Raw genomic sequence first — 18497 nt, forward strand, 5'->3', positions numbered from 1 at the left:
AAGAAAAAAAATTGGCATGAGTGAATTTTGAACACAACTTGCCCTCGTGGCAATCCAACACCACGTCTGCTTACCCATGACACTATTGGTGATTCATGTTGCTCTTTATTGCACTTCTTGTTCATAGGCTGTTCACTGTTTCTATTTTCCTTTTTTTCTCATAGTTCAGAACGCTTCTTCCTGTTTTCAAGCTTGATCTGTGTTCAGGTTTGATGGGTTATCCACTGGGCCATCTTACCACTAAATCTGAAGGGGGTGCAATGGGGAGTATCCCTTGTCAGTACAATGAGCCATATTTATAAGCGCAATACATGTTAAACTGAACATCTTCGTAAGTTTATTCCTCACTCTTTCCTTATCATTTCTGGACTGAAGGTGGAAGAGTGCTTACACTGTACCATTATTGACCTACATCTCTGATGCCTTCCCCTTCATCATTGTCTACCCTCATCTTCACTACAGATGGGTCTCTCCCTCAGCCAGGGGTCTGAGTGACTTGCCCTTGATTTCTAACCTTCCTTAGCATATCCCTCTATCAACCTTGATGGAGGTGCTACTTGTTCTGAATGCCAGGTAATGTGACCTTTTTACTGTTAAATGTGTCTTATTGATGGTACTATGCCTCCTGTTGGTGAGTAATCAACAGTAATTCTGTTTCATAGTTTATTAGTTTTCTTGATTGTTTTTTCCTCTGATACAATATTATATAATATGAGTCTCTTTGTTGTAAACCAGATGTCGGTCAAGCCTCTCTCTAATACATTTATATTTACACTACTGATTACTATTTATGTGTCATTAGAAAACAGATTTTGAACAGTTTTTTGAACTCATGAAAAGTTATTTATGTAGGTTAGGGAAAAGGGTACACTTAACACTCAACACTGTGAGACAGTTCATTTTATGGCCTTCCATTATGATGTGGATTGTAGTTTGTAGATTGTAGATTGTATTTTATTGGTCCTGTTGTCTACATAGCAGCTTATGCATAAGACATTGGACAAGTCAAGTTATAAATATACAGGCTGAAAGTAATTTCAAGGCATACATATTTAAGCTTACAATAATACACTTTACACACAAGTATTTATATAACACATTTCATAAATTTAAATATTCTTCAATGGAATAAAAGCAGTGATGCTGTAAATATGACTTTAGAGATTTTCCAAATGTATTGACCTCAGTGATAGCTTTTATGTTTTCAGGAAGTTTGTTATAAAGCTTAACTCCCATGTGAAAAGTACCTTTTTGGCACAGTGCTGTGCTGATTTGAGTCATATGTAAGTTCCTGTTTTGTCTGGTAAAGTGCTCATGTATATCACAGTTTTTTTGTAGCCTCTGGTCCTTGCCTATTACATTTAATTTAAAGAACAAAAGGGTTTCCATAATGTATACACACGGTAATGGGGGAATACCAGATTTCTTAAACAGGGGTTTACAAGAGTCTCTAGGCTTGCACCCAAACAAGATTCTAATGGCCCTTTTTTGTAGTTTAAATGTGCTATTAGCTATTTTAGAGTTTCCCCAGAAGGTGACCCCATATCTAAGACGAGAATGAAAGTACGCATGATATGCATTCAATACTGTTTTCTCACTACAGCATGATTTTAATGAACAAAGAAGATAACATGTTTTGCTCAGTTCTGCATTGAGACATTCAATATGCTTATTCCATCTGATGTTACTCTGCAGCCAAAGTCCTAAGAATTTGGTTTCAGTACTGTTACTAACTGGTTCGTCATTGATAGAGACTGATGGGATAAACATGTCCTTGTTAGGAACATTGTGGAATTTTAGAGCAACGGTTTTCTTACTGTTTATTACAAGCTGATTACTCTGTGCCCAGCTGCTAAGTTGTTTCGTGACCGTGTTTACTGTCTGCTGTAACTGTTCATCGTCGTCTCCTTTTAGTAGAATCGTGGTGTCATCTGCAAATATGATTGATTTGTGTGCATCAATATTTAAGCTTAGATCATTTATGTACAGAAGAAACAGAAGGGGTCCCAATACGGATCCTTGAGGTACACCACATTTTATTTGTTTATAGTCAGATAAGTGATTAGATACAGTTTTCAGTTCAATATTTGTGTGCTTGACGCACACTGCCTGCATACGATTTGTCAGGGAGGAACTGATCCACTTGTTGGACAGACCTCGAATACCATATCTTTCTAGCTTTGATAGCAGAATTTTGTGGTCCACCATGTCAAAAGCTTTTGACAAGTCAATAAAGACTCCTATTGTTTCCTGTTTTTTGTCCATCAAGTTTAGGATGGAATTGATGCACTCATAGACAGCAGTTGTCGTTGACCTCTTATTTCTGAATCCATGTTGTTCATTACATAGGATGCTGTTTTTATTTATAAATTTCATAAGTTTCTCATACATAACTTTTTCCAGTACTTTAGAGATGCAGGAGGAAATTGTGATGGGTCTGTAGTTATTTACATTGTCTTTATCCCCTTTTTTATATACAGGAATAACTTTTGATGTTTTTAACACATCAGGGAAAGTGCCTGCCTGAAGTGAGCAGTCGCATAAATGTGTGAGTACTTCAATTAGGTTTGATGCGCTCTTCTTTAACATTGTTACAGGTATACCATCAATACCTGCCGATTTGGAATTTTTTAGTCCTTTTATTGCTTTAGCTACTTCATCTTGTGAAACAGAACTGATGTACATTGATCCTCTACATGTACTTATTTTATATTCATTTGCCTGGATGCTCTTAAAGTTTGATTGTAACATATTTTCAGCAACGCCTGTGAAAAAGTTGTTAAATGTGTTAGCTACTTCTAAGGGGTTTGTTACTTTTTTATTTTTATGTGATAGTGTTATATTTTTCCAAGGTTGCCTGTATTCTCCACATTCTTTTTTTATAACACTCCACATAGCCTTTGATTTATTAGCTGAATTATAAATGATTTCATCATTATGCATTATTTTTGCTGCTTTTATTACTTTTCTTAATATTTTGGAGTATTTTTTATAGTATGCGCGTATTACAGGTGAGGAATTTTTTGAGTTACATATTTCATGAAGTAGTCTTTTCTTCTGGTATGAAACCCTTATTCCCTTTGTGATCCAGCTGTTTGTTCTAGAGTTTCCCTGTATGGTTAATGTTTTCAGTGGGAATGCAAGTTCAAAGAAATGGATTAATGTATCAATGAAAGTGTCGAATTTTTCATTTATATCGTTCATTTTGTACACTCCTAGCCATTTTTCTTTCTGTAATAAGTTGTTGAAGTAGTTCACATTATGCTGATTATAGCTTCGATATGCTGTTCTAAAAGACATGTTGTTAATAATACTGCCTTGTACTTTTATGCTTAATATTTGAGCAAGATGATCACTAAAACCTGCATTGAAAATTTTTAGTGAGGTGTTGTGTAAACTCTTCTTTACTAGAAACTGATCAAGAGCTGTTTGACATGTTTCTGATACTCGGGTAGCTGCTTTTACTTCAGCCTTTAAATTGTAGGACGTTGCAAGGTTCAAAATGGTCTCCCTATTTCCACTATTCGTGAGGAAGTCAATATTGAAGTCACCACAGATTATCAATTCACAATCCATTTTATTTACTTTATTTAGCAATGACTCCATTTTGTTTAAGAAAAGTTCCAAATTCCTGGACGGTGATCGGTAAACTGTAGCAATAACCAGGTTGATTGTAAGTGTGGCTTTCTGCCTTGTATTACAGAAGTTAGACTGCCTGGTTCACACAACCAAAGACCTTAACAAGGTAACAGAATATATGTAGTGTAGTCTTTCTTGTTCAGCTTTGCCAACCAGAATGATCACAATCAATAGTGAGATTTGCTCTCACTCCGTGAGGTTTGAGGTTTTTCCTAGGACGTTAGCGTATTGGGTGGTGAAAAGGATACTGTTTTAATTATTCAAAATTATTTCATCTGATTGATGTTATTTTGTTTAATCTCATTTAATAATACTGTGTCGTCAGTGTTCCCTTTATTTTATCTTTTTGTTGATTGAAGAAGTTTTGTAATGATATGACAAAGTAGATGATTTTAAAATTTGCTTATGAAATAGCTTTCAAGGTATTCACTTGTTTAAATAAGACTTTTTCATGAGAAACCGTGCATTCCATTTTCAGCTGGGAAACCTGGTTGGTTTACATTCCTGGAGTATTTAACCCCATAACATAATGATTTTTTTTTTCAAATTATGTTCCAAAAAATAATAGTCTTTTATTAATAAATAACATCCTATAATGAATGACATTACACATAGACATATAAAGATAGCTTTCAAAGCCCAAAATAATGAGTTCCAACTTTTGAAGATTACCAGTAATAAAATCCGTAGTATACTCACACACTGGACTTCGACGAAAGTATCCTGAAACTTGAGGTTATTTTTTAGTTTCTGTGTAGCTATGACGTCTGGCCATGTATTTTACAGTGATTTCCTGTGAACATAAATCTTGGAGCAGCTGGCTGGAGCACTGTGGAAGTATTTATTTCACGTTCTTTTCACTTTCTGAGCCACTAAATTCAATGCTAAATTCAGGATCACTATAGCCATCCTTTTTTGAAAGCATTACCTAAGCATCAATGCAGGAGAGAGGCTGAAAGTGCATGTTTTGTTGTCGAGTATCTGAAGCTGCACATAGTAAAGATGATTTATTTATTATTTATTTATTTATTTATTTATTCATCGGTAGACAAATTTCTTTGTATGGATGTCGTCATTATACATACATATGTACATTATTTTGTCACATAAGAGAATGAAATACAAGCTATATATATAATAAATTCTACATCTACATTTATACTCCGCAAGCCACCCAACGGTGTGTGACGGAGGGCACTTTACGTGCCACTGTCATTACCTCCCTTTCCTGTTCCAGTCGCGTATGGTTCGCGGGAAGAATGACTGTCTGAAAGCCTCCGTGCGCGCTCTAATCTCTCTAATTTTACATTCGTGATCTCCTCGGGAGGTATAAGTAGGGGGAAGCAATATATTCGATACCTCATCCAGAAACGCACCCTCTCGAAACATGGCGAGCAATCTACACCGCGATGCAGAGCGCCTCTCTTGCAGAGTCTGCCACTTGAGTTTATTAAACATCTCCGTAACGCTATCACGGTTACCAAATAACCCTGTGACGAAACGTGGCGCTCTTCTTTGGATCTTCTCTATCTCCTCCGTCAAACCGATCTGGTACGGATCCCACACTGATGAGCAATACTCAAGTATAGGTCGAACGAGTGTTTTGTAAGCCACCTCCTTTGTTGATGGACTACATTTTCTAAGCACTCTCCCAATGAATCTCAACCTGGTACCCACCTTACCAACAATTAATTTTATATGATCATTCCACTTCAAATCGTTCCGCACGCATACTCCCAGATATTTTACAGAAGTAACTGCTACCAGTGTTTGTTCCGCTATCATATAATCATACAATAAAAGATCCTTCTTTCTGTCTAAAAACAAAGATGATGAGACTTACCAAACAAAAGCGCTGGCAGGTCGATAGACACACAAACAAACACAAACATACACACAAAATTCAAGCTTTCACAACAAACGGTTGCTTCATCAGGAAAGAGGGAAGGAGAGGGAAAGACGAAAGGATGTGGGTTTTAAGGGAGAGGGTAAGGAGTCATTCCAATCCCGGAAGCGGAAAGAATTACCTTAGGGGGAAAAAAGGGCAGGTATACACTCGCACACACACACACACACACACACACACACACACACACACACACACATATCCAACCGCACATACACAGACACAATAAGGTAAGTTTTTCCGCTCCCGGGATTTGAATGACTCCTTACCCTCTCCCTTAAAACCCACATCCTTTCATCTTTCCCTCTCCTTCCCTCTTTCCTGATGAAGCAACCGTTTGTTGCGAAAGCTTGAATTTTGTGTGTATGTTTGTGTTTGTTTGTGTGTCTATCGACCTGCCAGCGCTTTTGTTTGGTAAGTCTCATCATCTTTGTTTTTAGATATATTTTTCCCACGTGGAATGTTTCCCTCTATTATATTCATATCATTAATTTGAACCCAACAATTACGTTTGTTATTGTCACTGTTGCATTTCGAAATCTTTTCTGTCGTCTTATTTTCTCTTTCTGTTTTTGCCAGTAGTTTCACTTTGTATTCACCTTCTCCCTTTTACTGTAATCTATTATACAATTTTATCTCGCCGATATATACTCAATAATACGTAATACGTAATAATACGTAACCCACTTCCAAACCATAACCAAAAAAATTTTTTTTCCCGCTTTCAACACTACCGCTGCTATAAAATCCACCGTTTCTAGTTCACAAACAGTTTGTGCTTGTGTCTGTGTATGTGCGGTTGGACATGGGTGTGTGTGTGTGTGCAAGTGTATACCTGTCCTTTTTTCCCCCTAAGGTAAGTCTTTCCGCTCCCGGGATTGGAATGACTCCTTACCCTCTCCCTTAAAACCCACAACCTTTCATCTTTCCCTCTCCTTCCCTCTTTCCTGATGAAGCAACCGTTTGTTGCGAAAGCTTGAATTTTGTGTGTATGTTTGTGTTTGTTTGTGTGTCTATCGACCTGCCAGCGCTTTTTTTTGGTAAGTCTCATCGTCTTTGTTTTTAGAATTATTTTTCCCATGTGGAATGTTTCCCTCTATTATATTCATATAAGAAATTCATAATATATGTATGTATATTACACACACAATTTATCATTGAATTACATAATGCAGAAGAACCTGCTTCAATCAGGAGAAATAGATCACAGGACTCCTCTAATACTTGGATGGGTCAGTTACAGTCTAGAATGTCCACTTTATAATTGATTAACCTGATTATTTATTTATGACAATTTTATGCTGCATGATTTCTGTAATCGAGTAAAAACTATTTTTTAATAAATATTCTTTAAGAAATGCTTTAAATTTACAGAGTTCCTTTATGTTTTGATTTCTTTTGGCAATTTATTGTATATCTTGACACCTTGGTAAAATATAGTGGTTTGGGTTTTATTTTTATTCATTCTATCTAGGTACAAGCAATTGCTGTTTCTGGTTTGGTGATCGTGTATGCAGCTGTTTGCTAAATATTGCTCAATATTTTTGTGAATAAAAACTGTAATTTGCAAGATATATTCACTTGGGATTGTCAGAATACCCCATTTTTTAAATAGCTCACTGCAGTGTGCTCTTTTGTGACTCTTGCTCATTATTCTTATAGCTCATTTTTGCAATCTGAAACATATTTCACATTTTGGGCATTTGCACCCCAGAATTTTATGCCGTAATGTATTATAGAATGTATGTGTGCAAAGTATGTCATTCTCTGGCATGAACTATTGCACACAGAGACTAATATTCATAAGGCATAGCATGCTATGCAAATTTTTTTCCCAAGCATCCTAATATCTTCATCCCATTTTAATTGTTGATCAACATACATACCCAAAAATTTTGTGCTGGCTGCACACTCTATGGTTTCATTTTGAACTTTAAGTTTTGTCATATTCGGTTTTTTTCTTTATATAGAAGTTTATCTTCTTAGTCTTTTTCACATTAAGGGTTACTTTGTTGTTATTTGACCAGTTGTGAACTACCATAAGTCCATTTTCAGCTTTTACATTTAACATTTCTGGTGTCCTGCCTGTAATTATTATATTGCTGTCATCAGCAAATAACACTGTTTCACCTTGTGTTACCCACTGTGGGAAGTCATTAATATAAATAAGAAATAGTACTGGGCCTAACACACTCCCTTGAGGTACTTCAATGTTCAAATATTCTTCATCGGAAAGATGTTTCACTAAATAATTTGAACTACTTGAAATTTGAGATATCTCCACCCTCTGCACTCTGTGTGCAAGGTAAGATATAAACCATTTATTTACAACCCCCCTGATTCCTAGTACTTCACGTTTACCTTGTAGTATTTCATGGTCAACTGTATCAAATGATTTACTGAGATCTAGGAAAGTGCCTATTACTTGTTCTCCTTTATCTAGGGCTTCTATAACTACTCTTGTAAATGTTTCTATAGCTGCTTCTGTTCCCTGTCCAGTCCTGAAACCAAACTGGTCTTTGCATAGGAGTTGGTATTTATTTAAGTAGTCCATAAGTCTGTTTTTCATAATAGTTTCCATTATTTTTAAAAAAGAAGACAGCAATGAAACTGGTCTGTAATTCTCTATGTTTTCTGTATCACCTTTTTTTTGTGTGGGAAGAATTTTTGCGTGCTTTAGATAATTAGGGAAGTAACCTGATGAGAATGACTCATTTATAATGTCTGCTGAGGGTTCTTTTATGCTGCTAATGCAGTCTTTTAGTATACACATTGGAACTTCATCTAAACCTGTGGTTGATATACTCTTGAATTTATGTACAATGCTACTGATTTCCTCTCCATTTGTGGGTAGCAGTAGCACTGTGTGGGATAAATAGTTCTTTGCCATTGTGTGTTGTGTTTTAGGAAGCTTTCCTTGCAGTTTTGTTGCTATATTACTAAAGTAGTTGTTTATAAAGTTTGCCAGGCCCTTAGGATTATTTCTAATTTTTATGTTCACCTGCTTTGATATTGGCAACAGCCTCCACCAAAACACGACAGCCGAGCTCTTGTCGCTGAACACTTAACTATCAGTGCTGAAACGTATATAAGGGGGTTTTATTTTTTCGAAGGTCTGTTCTTAAGTTGCCCAAATATACTCGGGATTGTAAGTTTCTGTCAAAATAAAAACAAGATTACTTGGGCTTTTATGTTAATGGGTTAAAGCACAGATCCTCAAAGTGCTCAGTATTTTAAGGCATATAAATTGCAAAATGTGGGAAGCAGAAAGAATATGCCTACTTTAATTTTATAGAGCCTTTGTATGATCCTGGGTCAGTATGATTTATGGGTCTGTTGATCAGCTGATTTGAAGATCCTTGCTATGGTTCCCCATGAAGGAAGCAGGCTGAGCACAGGTATACCTAGAACCAGTTCCACTCCTACCCTATGTGCGGATGCTAGTGAACTACCACTTTATATCAGCTTGCTGCTGCTCATCTTGCGACAGCCATGTAAGACCTCCTCCATGTCACAATCGTCTCCACACCATACCATTGCTTCCTCAGCAATGGAGTGAATTTGTAATAGCCATTTTTGATCAATGTGGTCCTTTGAGATTTGTGCAAAGAGCTGTATTTTGGATATTGGTGTGCAAATATTAATGTTTCATGATAAGGTTTGGGCTTCCTAAGAGGCTCAGAGCTATTTTAGCTATGACAATTTTTATAAAACATAGCAAACTGGTGCTGTTTTCAAATATACTTTTAGCAGTATTCTACAAAAACACCACAATTCTGTTCTAGTGAGCACTGATGGTTTTAAATAGGGGAACTCTTTTGGCAGCTCACTCGTTTTTCTTGAGTACGTCTCACGGATTTGGCTCTCACGGATTTGGCTCTGTATGACGCTATTGTCAGATCCATTGATTTCTACTCCAGCAAAACTTTATATAACTTGTGGGGTGTGTATTTCAGATAATCATATTTTAACTGAGTATATTTTATAATGCAACAAAAGGCAGCAGTAAATCTGGGTTGGGACTTCCCTCTGTTTTATCTGACAATGAGGAGTCTGTGGTGTGGGTTTTAAAATTTCGTGAAGTGTCCAGACTCCACCCTCCAGGTTGAAGGTTTAATTTTTGCAGAGAGGTTGGAGCATCCACTTTTAGTAAAGCAATCAGCCAGCCATATGTATCCACTGCCGTAAGTTCTAAGACAAATAACTAAATACCACGAATGAATAATCAGAACAGGGCAGCAATTGATGGATGTCATGTTCTAGTGCAAACAGACAAATGATTATAATTTAAGAAAAATTGGATAATTTATTCAAGAGAAAGAGCTTCACAAACTGAGCAAGTCAGTAACACATTGGTCCATCTCTGGCACTTATGCAAGCAGTTATTCAGCTTGGCATTTACTATAGAGTTGTTGGATATCCTCCTTCGGAATATCATGCCAAATTCTGCCCTGTTGGGGCATTAGATCGACAAACTACTGAGCTGGTTGGACGGCCCTATCCACAATGCTCCAAACATTCTCATTTGGACATAGATCTAGCAACCTTGCTGGCCAAGATAGGGTTTGGCAAGCAAGAAGCCAAGCAGTAAAAACTCTCGCCATGTGCAGAGGGCCATTATATTTCTGAAATGTAAGTGTGGAAGCCCATGATGGCTTGCCATGAAGGGCAACAAAATGGGGCGTAGAATCTCGTTGATGTACCACTGTGCTGTAAGAGTCCTGTGGATGACAACCAAAGGGGTCTTGCTATGAAAAGAATTGACAACGCAGGCCATCACTGTGGGTTGTCAGGCTTATGGGTGACAGATTTATATACCACCGCTGTCTAGGGCATTTCCAGGCACATCTGTGGTGTGGAATCTCATTGGATGACGTAGAATTGTCTTCAGTGATGAATCCCACTTTGAAATGAGCCCCGATGACTAGCAAAGATGTGTCCGCAGATGCCCCAGACAGTCATGGGATACCAACCTGACTTTTGCCAGCCATACAGCTTGACAGCCAAGAGTGATGGTCTGGGTTTCCATTTCTATTCATAGCAGGATCCCTTTGGTTGTCACCCATGGAACTCTTACAGCACAGTGGTATGTCAATGAGATTCTACACCCTATTTTGTCGCCTTTCATGGCAACCCTACCTTGGTGAGCCAGGTTGCCCCATCTCTCCACAATTGACAATATTTGGAGCATTGTCGGTAGGGCCATCCAACCAGTGTGGGAGTTTAACAATCTAAACCAACTGGACAGAATTTTGTGTGATACTCCTCAGGAGATCACTCAAACATTGTATCAATCAATGCCATGCCAAATAACTACTAGCACAAGGGCCAGAGATGGACCAACGCATTATTGGCTTGCTCAGTATGTGAAACTCTTTTTCTTAAATAAATTGTCCAATTTTTTTGAAACTGAAATTATTTGTTTGTCTGCACATGTACATCCATCTACAGATTTCTGTCCCATTTCATTAATTACATCGTGGTGCATTGTCTCCAACATATGATAAGCTTTTATTGTTAATGTGTGTAAAGGAGAAGCGGAGGGCAGCTGCTCATGTGTGTTTCAATACATAGTAAGCTTTAGGAAGTACTTTTTTGTCATTCTGATATTATTTTTTAAGCACATTACATCATTTTAACAACATTTGTCTCATCATACTTGCATTATCATCATCATCATCATCATCATCATCGTTTAGCTAAGTATATTGAGTCAGTTACATTTCAGTGGCTATTTACTATGTTAACTATTTTGTGCAATAAAGATCACTATTGGAAATGTTAACAGGATACGTGTCTATAACTGGAGTCCTCGAAAAATGACCTGGGAAGAGACTAAGCCTAAGGAGATAGCTAACATGTATACAGTCACAGCGCTTGCATGGAAACGTGATGGTTCTCGAGTAGCCTGTGGAACTTTGTGTGGTGCTGTAGAGCTCTTTGAGTCAGTGCTAAAGTAAGTATTTTTGTCTACACTACAATTGTTTTTTCCTTTTTAGTAAAGGTTAATATTGAGTCACAGTCCATGACATACTGGAGGTGCCACTTGCATAAATAATTTTTATATTAAAAAACTGTATCACACATATTGTTCTATGCAGTTCACTACTACATTTCAGTCTGTTACTTTATTTGGACACTTTTACACAAAACCTATTTTACCATTGTTAAATAATAGACAACATATTAAAATGTAATGCCTTCTTCACTGTTTTCATGCTGGACTCTGACCTTAATTTATTGTTTGTGAATTGCAGATTAAAACTGAAAAAACTGCAAAAATAGGTAGGAAATTAAAGAGATGGGACCTGGATAAATCGAAGGAACAAAAGATTGCTGAGCGTTCAGAAGGGGCATTAGGCAACAATTAATTGAATCCAGGGAAATGAATACAACAGAAGACAAGTGGGTAGCTTTGAGATATGAAATAGTGAAGGCAGCAGAGGATAAAATATGTAAAAAGACAAGGTGTAGTAGAAAACCTTTTATAATACAGGAGAATCTGAATTTAATTTGTAAAAGGAGAAAATATAAAAATGCAACAATTGAAGGAGTTGAAATCTGTACAGATGTCTAAAAAGTTAGATTGTCATAAAGGGCAAAATGGCTAAGCAGGAATGCTATGAGGACAAAGGCAAGGCTGTAGACAAGACTGGTTTAAGACTCAAGCAGCACAAGTGGCTACTTGGGTGCCAAGCTGTGAGGAGTCCCATAGGTGTGCTAGTGCAAAATATGTGCACTGGCAATATCATAAAGAGAAGCAAAGATTGACAGAGTGAATGTGTATGAATTGTGAAGTGAGGGGGGTTGGAGCCAAATTATACGTCATTAGTGTTGAAAATTAGAGGTGGGGTCACCAAATGATGTGTCACTTGTGTGGGAAAATATTCTGGAACCAGCCCTGGCTGTAGAAGCGCACTTGTGTGCAAAAATATTCTAGAACTGTCCCTGGCTATAGAAGCATGTGTAACTAGATGAAATCCAGATCTGCATCTAGGAAAACATAATATCTTAGATGAATGTAGGAATGTGACCATAGGTCATCTGCAGTCGTACCTTTGGTACATATGACTCCCAGAGCTTATATGATGGCTATAAATTTTTTCAGTTCCTCAAGTGACATGTTCCAGTCATTGTTTTTCAGTATTTTTCAAGCATTTGCTTCTGTGTATTCCTTCAAATCATACCATTTCTACATCAGTGGCATCTTCTCTCTCCTTTAGAGTGTTCATAGTTGACCTTCTTCCAGAAGATGAAAGACTAGCAATCCCCCACGCTAGTGTTTGACTTTGTAGAGGCATGCAGCTGGGCCTGCTGTGATGAATGAGGTGAGGATTGATGCAGATCAGCTTCTGAATCCTCCTGCACCAATACCTCCTCATTCACAATGTCTTCATCTTTCTCTTCACTTTCTTCTGGTAAAAAAATAATTATCTTCATCAGTGAAGTCAGTTTCCGAACCAACATCAGAATTTTCTAAGAAATGTAACATTTCATCATCAGAAATGTCCCACTAACAAGACATGTTAGAAAAGATCTTTCATCAACAAAAAGTATTACCTGAATGACACGATATAAACTGTGGCAGACTGGTATGCATGTGTGCCAAGACACAACAATGAACAGCAACAACTCTGCATGGATTGTTGATTGTTGCTGCTTTATTTTCGGATTATTAATGTATATTGAGAGGAGAAATTACACGGGTGTCAAATTGACTTCTTGTGCTGTTCTAGTTGTATTGAATGAAATGTCCAAGGAAATATAAATATTATGTAAATCCTAATATGTCATCAATATAATGGAAGGAAACATTCCACGTGGGAAAAATTATATATAAAAACAAAGATGAGGTGACTTACCGAACAAAAGCGCTGGCAGGTCGATAGACACACAAACAAACACAAACATATACACAAAATTCAAGCTTTCGCAACAGACTGTTGCCTCATCAGGAAAGAGGGAAGGAGAGGGGAAGACGAAAGGAAGTGGGTTTTAAGGGAGAGGGTAAGGAGTCATTCCAATCCCGGGAGCGGAAAGACTTACCTTAGGGGGAAAAAAGGACAGGTATACACTCGCACACACGCACATATCCATCCACACATACAGACACAAGCAGACATCATACACTTCTGCCTCGACTGGCATCTCTGCCCAAACTCTTTGTCTTTAAATATGTCTGCTTGTGTCTGTATGTGTCGATGGATATGTGCGTGTGTGCGAGTGTATACCTGTCCTTTTTTCCCCCTAAGGTAAGTCTTTCCGCTCCCGGGATTGGAATGACTCCTTACCCTCTCCCTTAAAACCCACTTCCTTTCGTCTTCCCCTCTCCTTCCCTCTTTCCTGATGAGGCAACAGTTTGTTGCGAAAGCTTGAATTTTGTGTGTATGTTTGTGTTTGTTTGTGTGTCTATCGACCTGCCAGCGCTAATATGTCATCATAAAGAGGAGAGAAAAGTCATATGGTTTCATCATCGAAGCAAAAAATTGCAAATGCCATGACCAAAACAATGTGACAAGGTTAATTGTGACCCCTTCCACCATTCTTGTGTTAAAGAAATCTTTGGATAAAAGAGAAGCAGATGAATAAATATCAAGTTCTTAGCTGAAAAGCCAGTACTAAGTAAAGAAGGAAGACGGGAAAGGGATACATGGAAAGGATGTATAGAAGGGCTACACAAGGGAAATGAACTGGAAAGTAATATTATAGAATGGGAAGAGGAAGTAAATGAAGATGAGATTGAAGATATGGTATTACGAGAAGAATGTGACAGAACAGTGAAAGACCTGACTCAAAACAAAGTTCTTGGAGTGAATGACAGTCGCTTGGAATTATTGAGATCTTTTGGAGAGCCAGTCACGACAAAACTATTCCTCATGGCATGCAAGATATGTGAGGCAGGTGAAATACCCTTGATTACAAGAAGAATGTAATAATTCCAATTCCAAAAAATGGCAGGTACTGATGGGAGTGAATATTATCAAAGTGTCACTTTAATAAGTCATGTTTGCAAAATACTGACACTAATTATTAAGAGCAGAATGGAAAAACTGGTAGAGGCCGACCTTAGGGAAGAACAGTTTGAGTTCTGGAGACATGTATGAACATGTGAGGCAATACTGAACATACAACTTATCTCAGAAGATAAGTTGAAGGAAGGCCAACCTATGTATACAGCTTTGGTAAATTTAGAGAAAGCATTTAGCAATGTTGACTGGAGTATACTCTTTGAAAATCTGAAGGTAATGTAGATAAAATTGAGGGAGCAAAAGGTGATGATGTACAACCTGTATAGAAACCAGGCTTCAATTATAAGAGTCTAAGGATTGAAAGGGAAGCGATTGAGAAGGGAATGACACAGGTTTGTTGCCTATTCCCAACTTTATTCAGTCTGTGTGTTGAACAAGCAGTAAAAGAAACTAAAAAGACATTTGAAAAGAGAACTAGAGCTCAGAGAGAAGAAATGAAAACTGTGAGTTTTGCTGATGACATAGTAATTCTGCCAAAGACAGGAAAGACCTTGGAAAAATAATTGAATGGAATGAATGATTTCCTGGAAATAGATTGTAAGATGAGTATCAACAAAAGTTAAACAATGTTAATTAAATGCAGTTGAATTAAATTAGGCAGTGCTGACGGAAGTAGATTAGGAATGGGACACTAAAAGTAGTACTTGAGTTTCACTATTTGCAGCAGAATGACTAGTAATGGCCAAGTAGAGATGGTATAAAATGCAGATGTCTATAGAAAGAAAAGCATTTCTGAAATAGAGGTGTAGAGTCTTGTGTTGCAAGGAAGCTTGTTGTTATGAGTGGCCGGTATTCTCCTCCTACAACAAAAATGCACACATGGATGAATAAGGTTCTGTGTCGTGGTACAGGTTCATCAGCAATAGTCCTCTTGTAGACTCATGTAAAGTACAATTCTGGTTGACATAAACTAGTCCCACTATAGTCACTAATCTGGTCGCTATATACTGTCAACGCCTTTGATGAACTGAATCCGCTCTATGAGTAAACTGACAGATGCGAAACTGGATGATTAAGGGCGGCATTCTGGGCAGCAGTGACGACCTAAATACATGCTGTCGAGATGGCATTAGCAGCTTGTTGCTTGTGGGTGTGTCTCTGGCCTCTCTCGTGATAGGAGTGGTTGATGCAGCGTCTACTAATCGATTGTCATGCTTCATATTTGCCGATCAGTGTGCTGGTGACAGCTTATGCCAGCATAAGAAGAATTTGTGAATATCTAGGATAAATTTAAGTATCATTACTGAAGATATTTGTCTGAAGCATGGATGGGCAATCCGGCCCTTGTCAGAAATTCGTTGGAAGGAGAGAGAGGCGCTCACATAGTACTTCCCCAGGAATCTGTCTTTGGATATTTCCACGATTGTTTGCCTCACCTCAGATTTGCAGCTCATGAGACAGACCAGTGAAAGTTTGCTTACTCCACACTTGCACAATGCCATTTCACCGCCACTGGATTTGAAAAACAAAGAGAAACATTTTAACAGTCTGAGTGCAGTAGTATGGCCCATGTGCTCATGTGCATGTGGAAAGTGAGAGAAGAAACAACTCACTACTATAAAAGGGGGGAGGAGGGGGGGGGGGGAAGTATTTTCGCCTCTGGATCAGTGCTGACAACAAACAAATGTTACTACTTACTGCTTTCATTTATCTTCACATTGATAGACCTCAAACATTGATAATATAATCAGTGAGACAAAAATTACCAACTACTCACAAAATATGCCAATTTGAACAATGGCAATAGGGTGCCATTCATATCGTTACATTACCCCACAGACATTAACATCACAGATGCCACAGCTTTGTATTTTATATGCCAGGAGTGTTGTTGTCACATCACGTGATTAGGGAGCCTGCGAGCTTAAGTAAGTATGTGATTCAGACCCGCGGTCACTAAAAGTTGATTACACCTGGTCTGGAGTGTAACTTTGAATGGAAAGGAAATATGAACAATATGCAGTTCAGATAAGAAGAGAACAGAAGTTTTTCAGATATGGTGTCACAGAAGAATGTTGAAGATTAGATCAGTAGATCGAGCAACTAATGAGAAGGTATTGAACCAAATGGGAAAAAAAAGAAATTTATGGCACATCTTGAAAAGAAGGGATCAGTTGGCTGGAGATATTTGGAAGCAGAAAGGAATTAAGTGCACGGTCAAATGGACGTAGGTTTCAGTAGCTATTCAGAGATGAAGAGGACTCACACACACACACACACACACACACACACACACACACACACACACAAACACAAACACAAACACAAATAAATACCGAGAAGAATTTTTATTCTGTTTGCTGTATGAATGCATGGGCAATGTATGACTTCGTCTAAACGGACATGAAAGAATTACTCTTTGAGCACTGGTAGATTTACGCAGTATGTGAGACATTCAAGGGTTGTACATTTGCTAAAGAAAGCTTAGACAGAAGATGAAGGAGACTACAGATGTATCACCCTGATATCATTATTTAAAAAATAGATTTAATCATGAATGGTAGTTTACTGAATTACTCGAACAAATATAACCTTATCATCATAACAGTTTGACTTAAAAAGTAAAGTAAGTGAGACAGAATTTGAAAAAGTGCTACTTAATGATACAGACAATGTTGTTGTTGTTGTTGTTGTGGTCTTCAGTCCAGAGACTCGTTTGATGCAGCTCCCCATGCTGCTCTAACCTGTGCAAGCTTCTTCATCTCCCAGTACCTACTGCAACCTACATCCTTCTAAATCTGCTTAGTGTATTGATCTCTTGGTCTCCCTCTACGATTTTTACCCTCCACGCTGCCTTCCAGTACTAACTTGGTGATCCTTTGATGCCTCAGAACATGTCCTAACAACCGATCCCTTCTTCTAGTCAAGTTGTGTCACAAATTACTCTTCTCCCCAATTCTGTTCAGTGTCTCCTCATTAGTTACATGATCTACCCATCTAATCTTCAGCATTCTTCTGTAGCACCACATTTCGAAAGCTTCTATTCTCTTCTTGTCTAAACTATTTATCGTCCATGTTTCTCTTCCATATGTGGCTACACTCCATACAAATACTTTCTGGTAACGACTTCCTGACACTTAAATCTATACTCGATGTTAACAAATTTCTCTTCTTCAGAAACACTTTCCTTGCCATTGCCAGTCTACATTTTATATACTCTGTACTTCGACCATCATCAGTTATTTTGCTCCCCAAATAGCATAACTCCTTTACTACTTTAAGTGTCTCATTTCCTAATCTAATTCCCTCAGCATCACCTGATTTAATTTGACTACATTCCATTATCCTCATTTTGCTTTTGGTGATGTTCATCCAATACCTTCCTTTCAAGACACTGTCCATTCCGTTCAACTGCTCTTCCAGATCCTTTGCTGTCTCTGACAGAATTACAATGTCATCAGCAAACCTCAAAGTTTTTATTTCTTCTCCATGGATTTTAATTCCTACTCCAAATTTTTCTTTTGTTTGCTTTATTGCTAGCTCAATAGATAGAATAACATCGGGGATTGGCTACAAACCTGTCTCATTCTCCTCCCAACCACTGTTTCCCTTTCATGCCCCTTGACGCTTATAACTGCCTTCTGGTTTCTGTACAAAACAAAATTTTTAAGGATGAATATCGGCTGGGCCGTCAGTTGGAATGGAATGAGCACACAAGGATACTATAAGGTAAAGATGATTATTGATTTATGTATTTTGTACTTCACAGAACATTTTCAAAATTGTATACCCTCAAAATAATGTTAATTAGGCCTAATACACTTATTCCAGAATTTCAGTCATTGGTGCAGAGATTTTGAATTTTCACTCTGTAGTGGAGTAAATGCTGATTTGAAACTTCCTGGCAGATTAAAACTGTATGTCAGATCAGGACTCTTTCCTTTTCTCATAAATGACAAAGGTTCCAAGTTGAGTCCCGGTGT

General features: G+C 37.8%; 1 protein-coding gene across 1 annotated transcript in view; it reads left to right on the forward strand.

Moving 5' to 3' along the window:
* Window positions 1-18497, forward strand: part of LOC124789262 (intraflagellar transport protein 172 homolog) — a 282278-nt gene that overhangs the window by 112275 nt on the left and 151506 nt on the right. Inside the window, exon 8 of the mRNA XM_047256559.1 lies at window positions 11334-11501. Within this exon, the coding sequence (XP_047112515.1) occupies window positions 11334-11501 (168 nt within the window). The remainder of the gene's footprint in view (window positions 1-11333; window positions 11502-18497) is intronic.

The sequence above is a fragment of the Schistocerca piceifrons genome, chromosome 3 (assembly GCF_021461385.2).
Source record: "Schistocerca piceifrons isolate TAMUIC-IGC-003096 chromosome 3, iqSchPice1.1, whole genome shotgun sequence".
Classification (NCBI taxonomy): Eukaryota; Metazoa; Arthropoda; class Insecta; order Orthoptera; family Acrididae; genus Schistocerca; species Schistocerca piceifrons.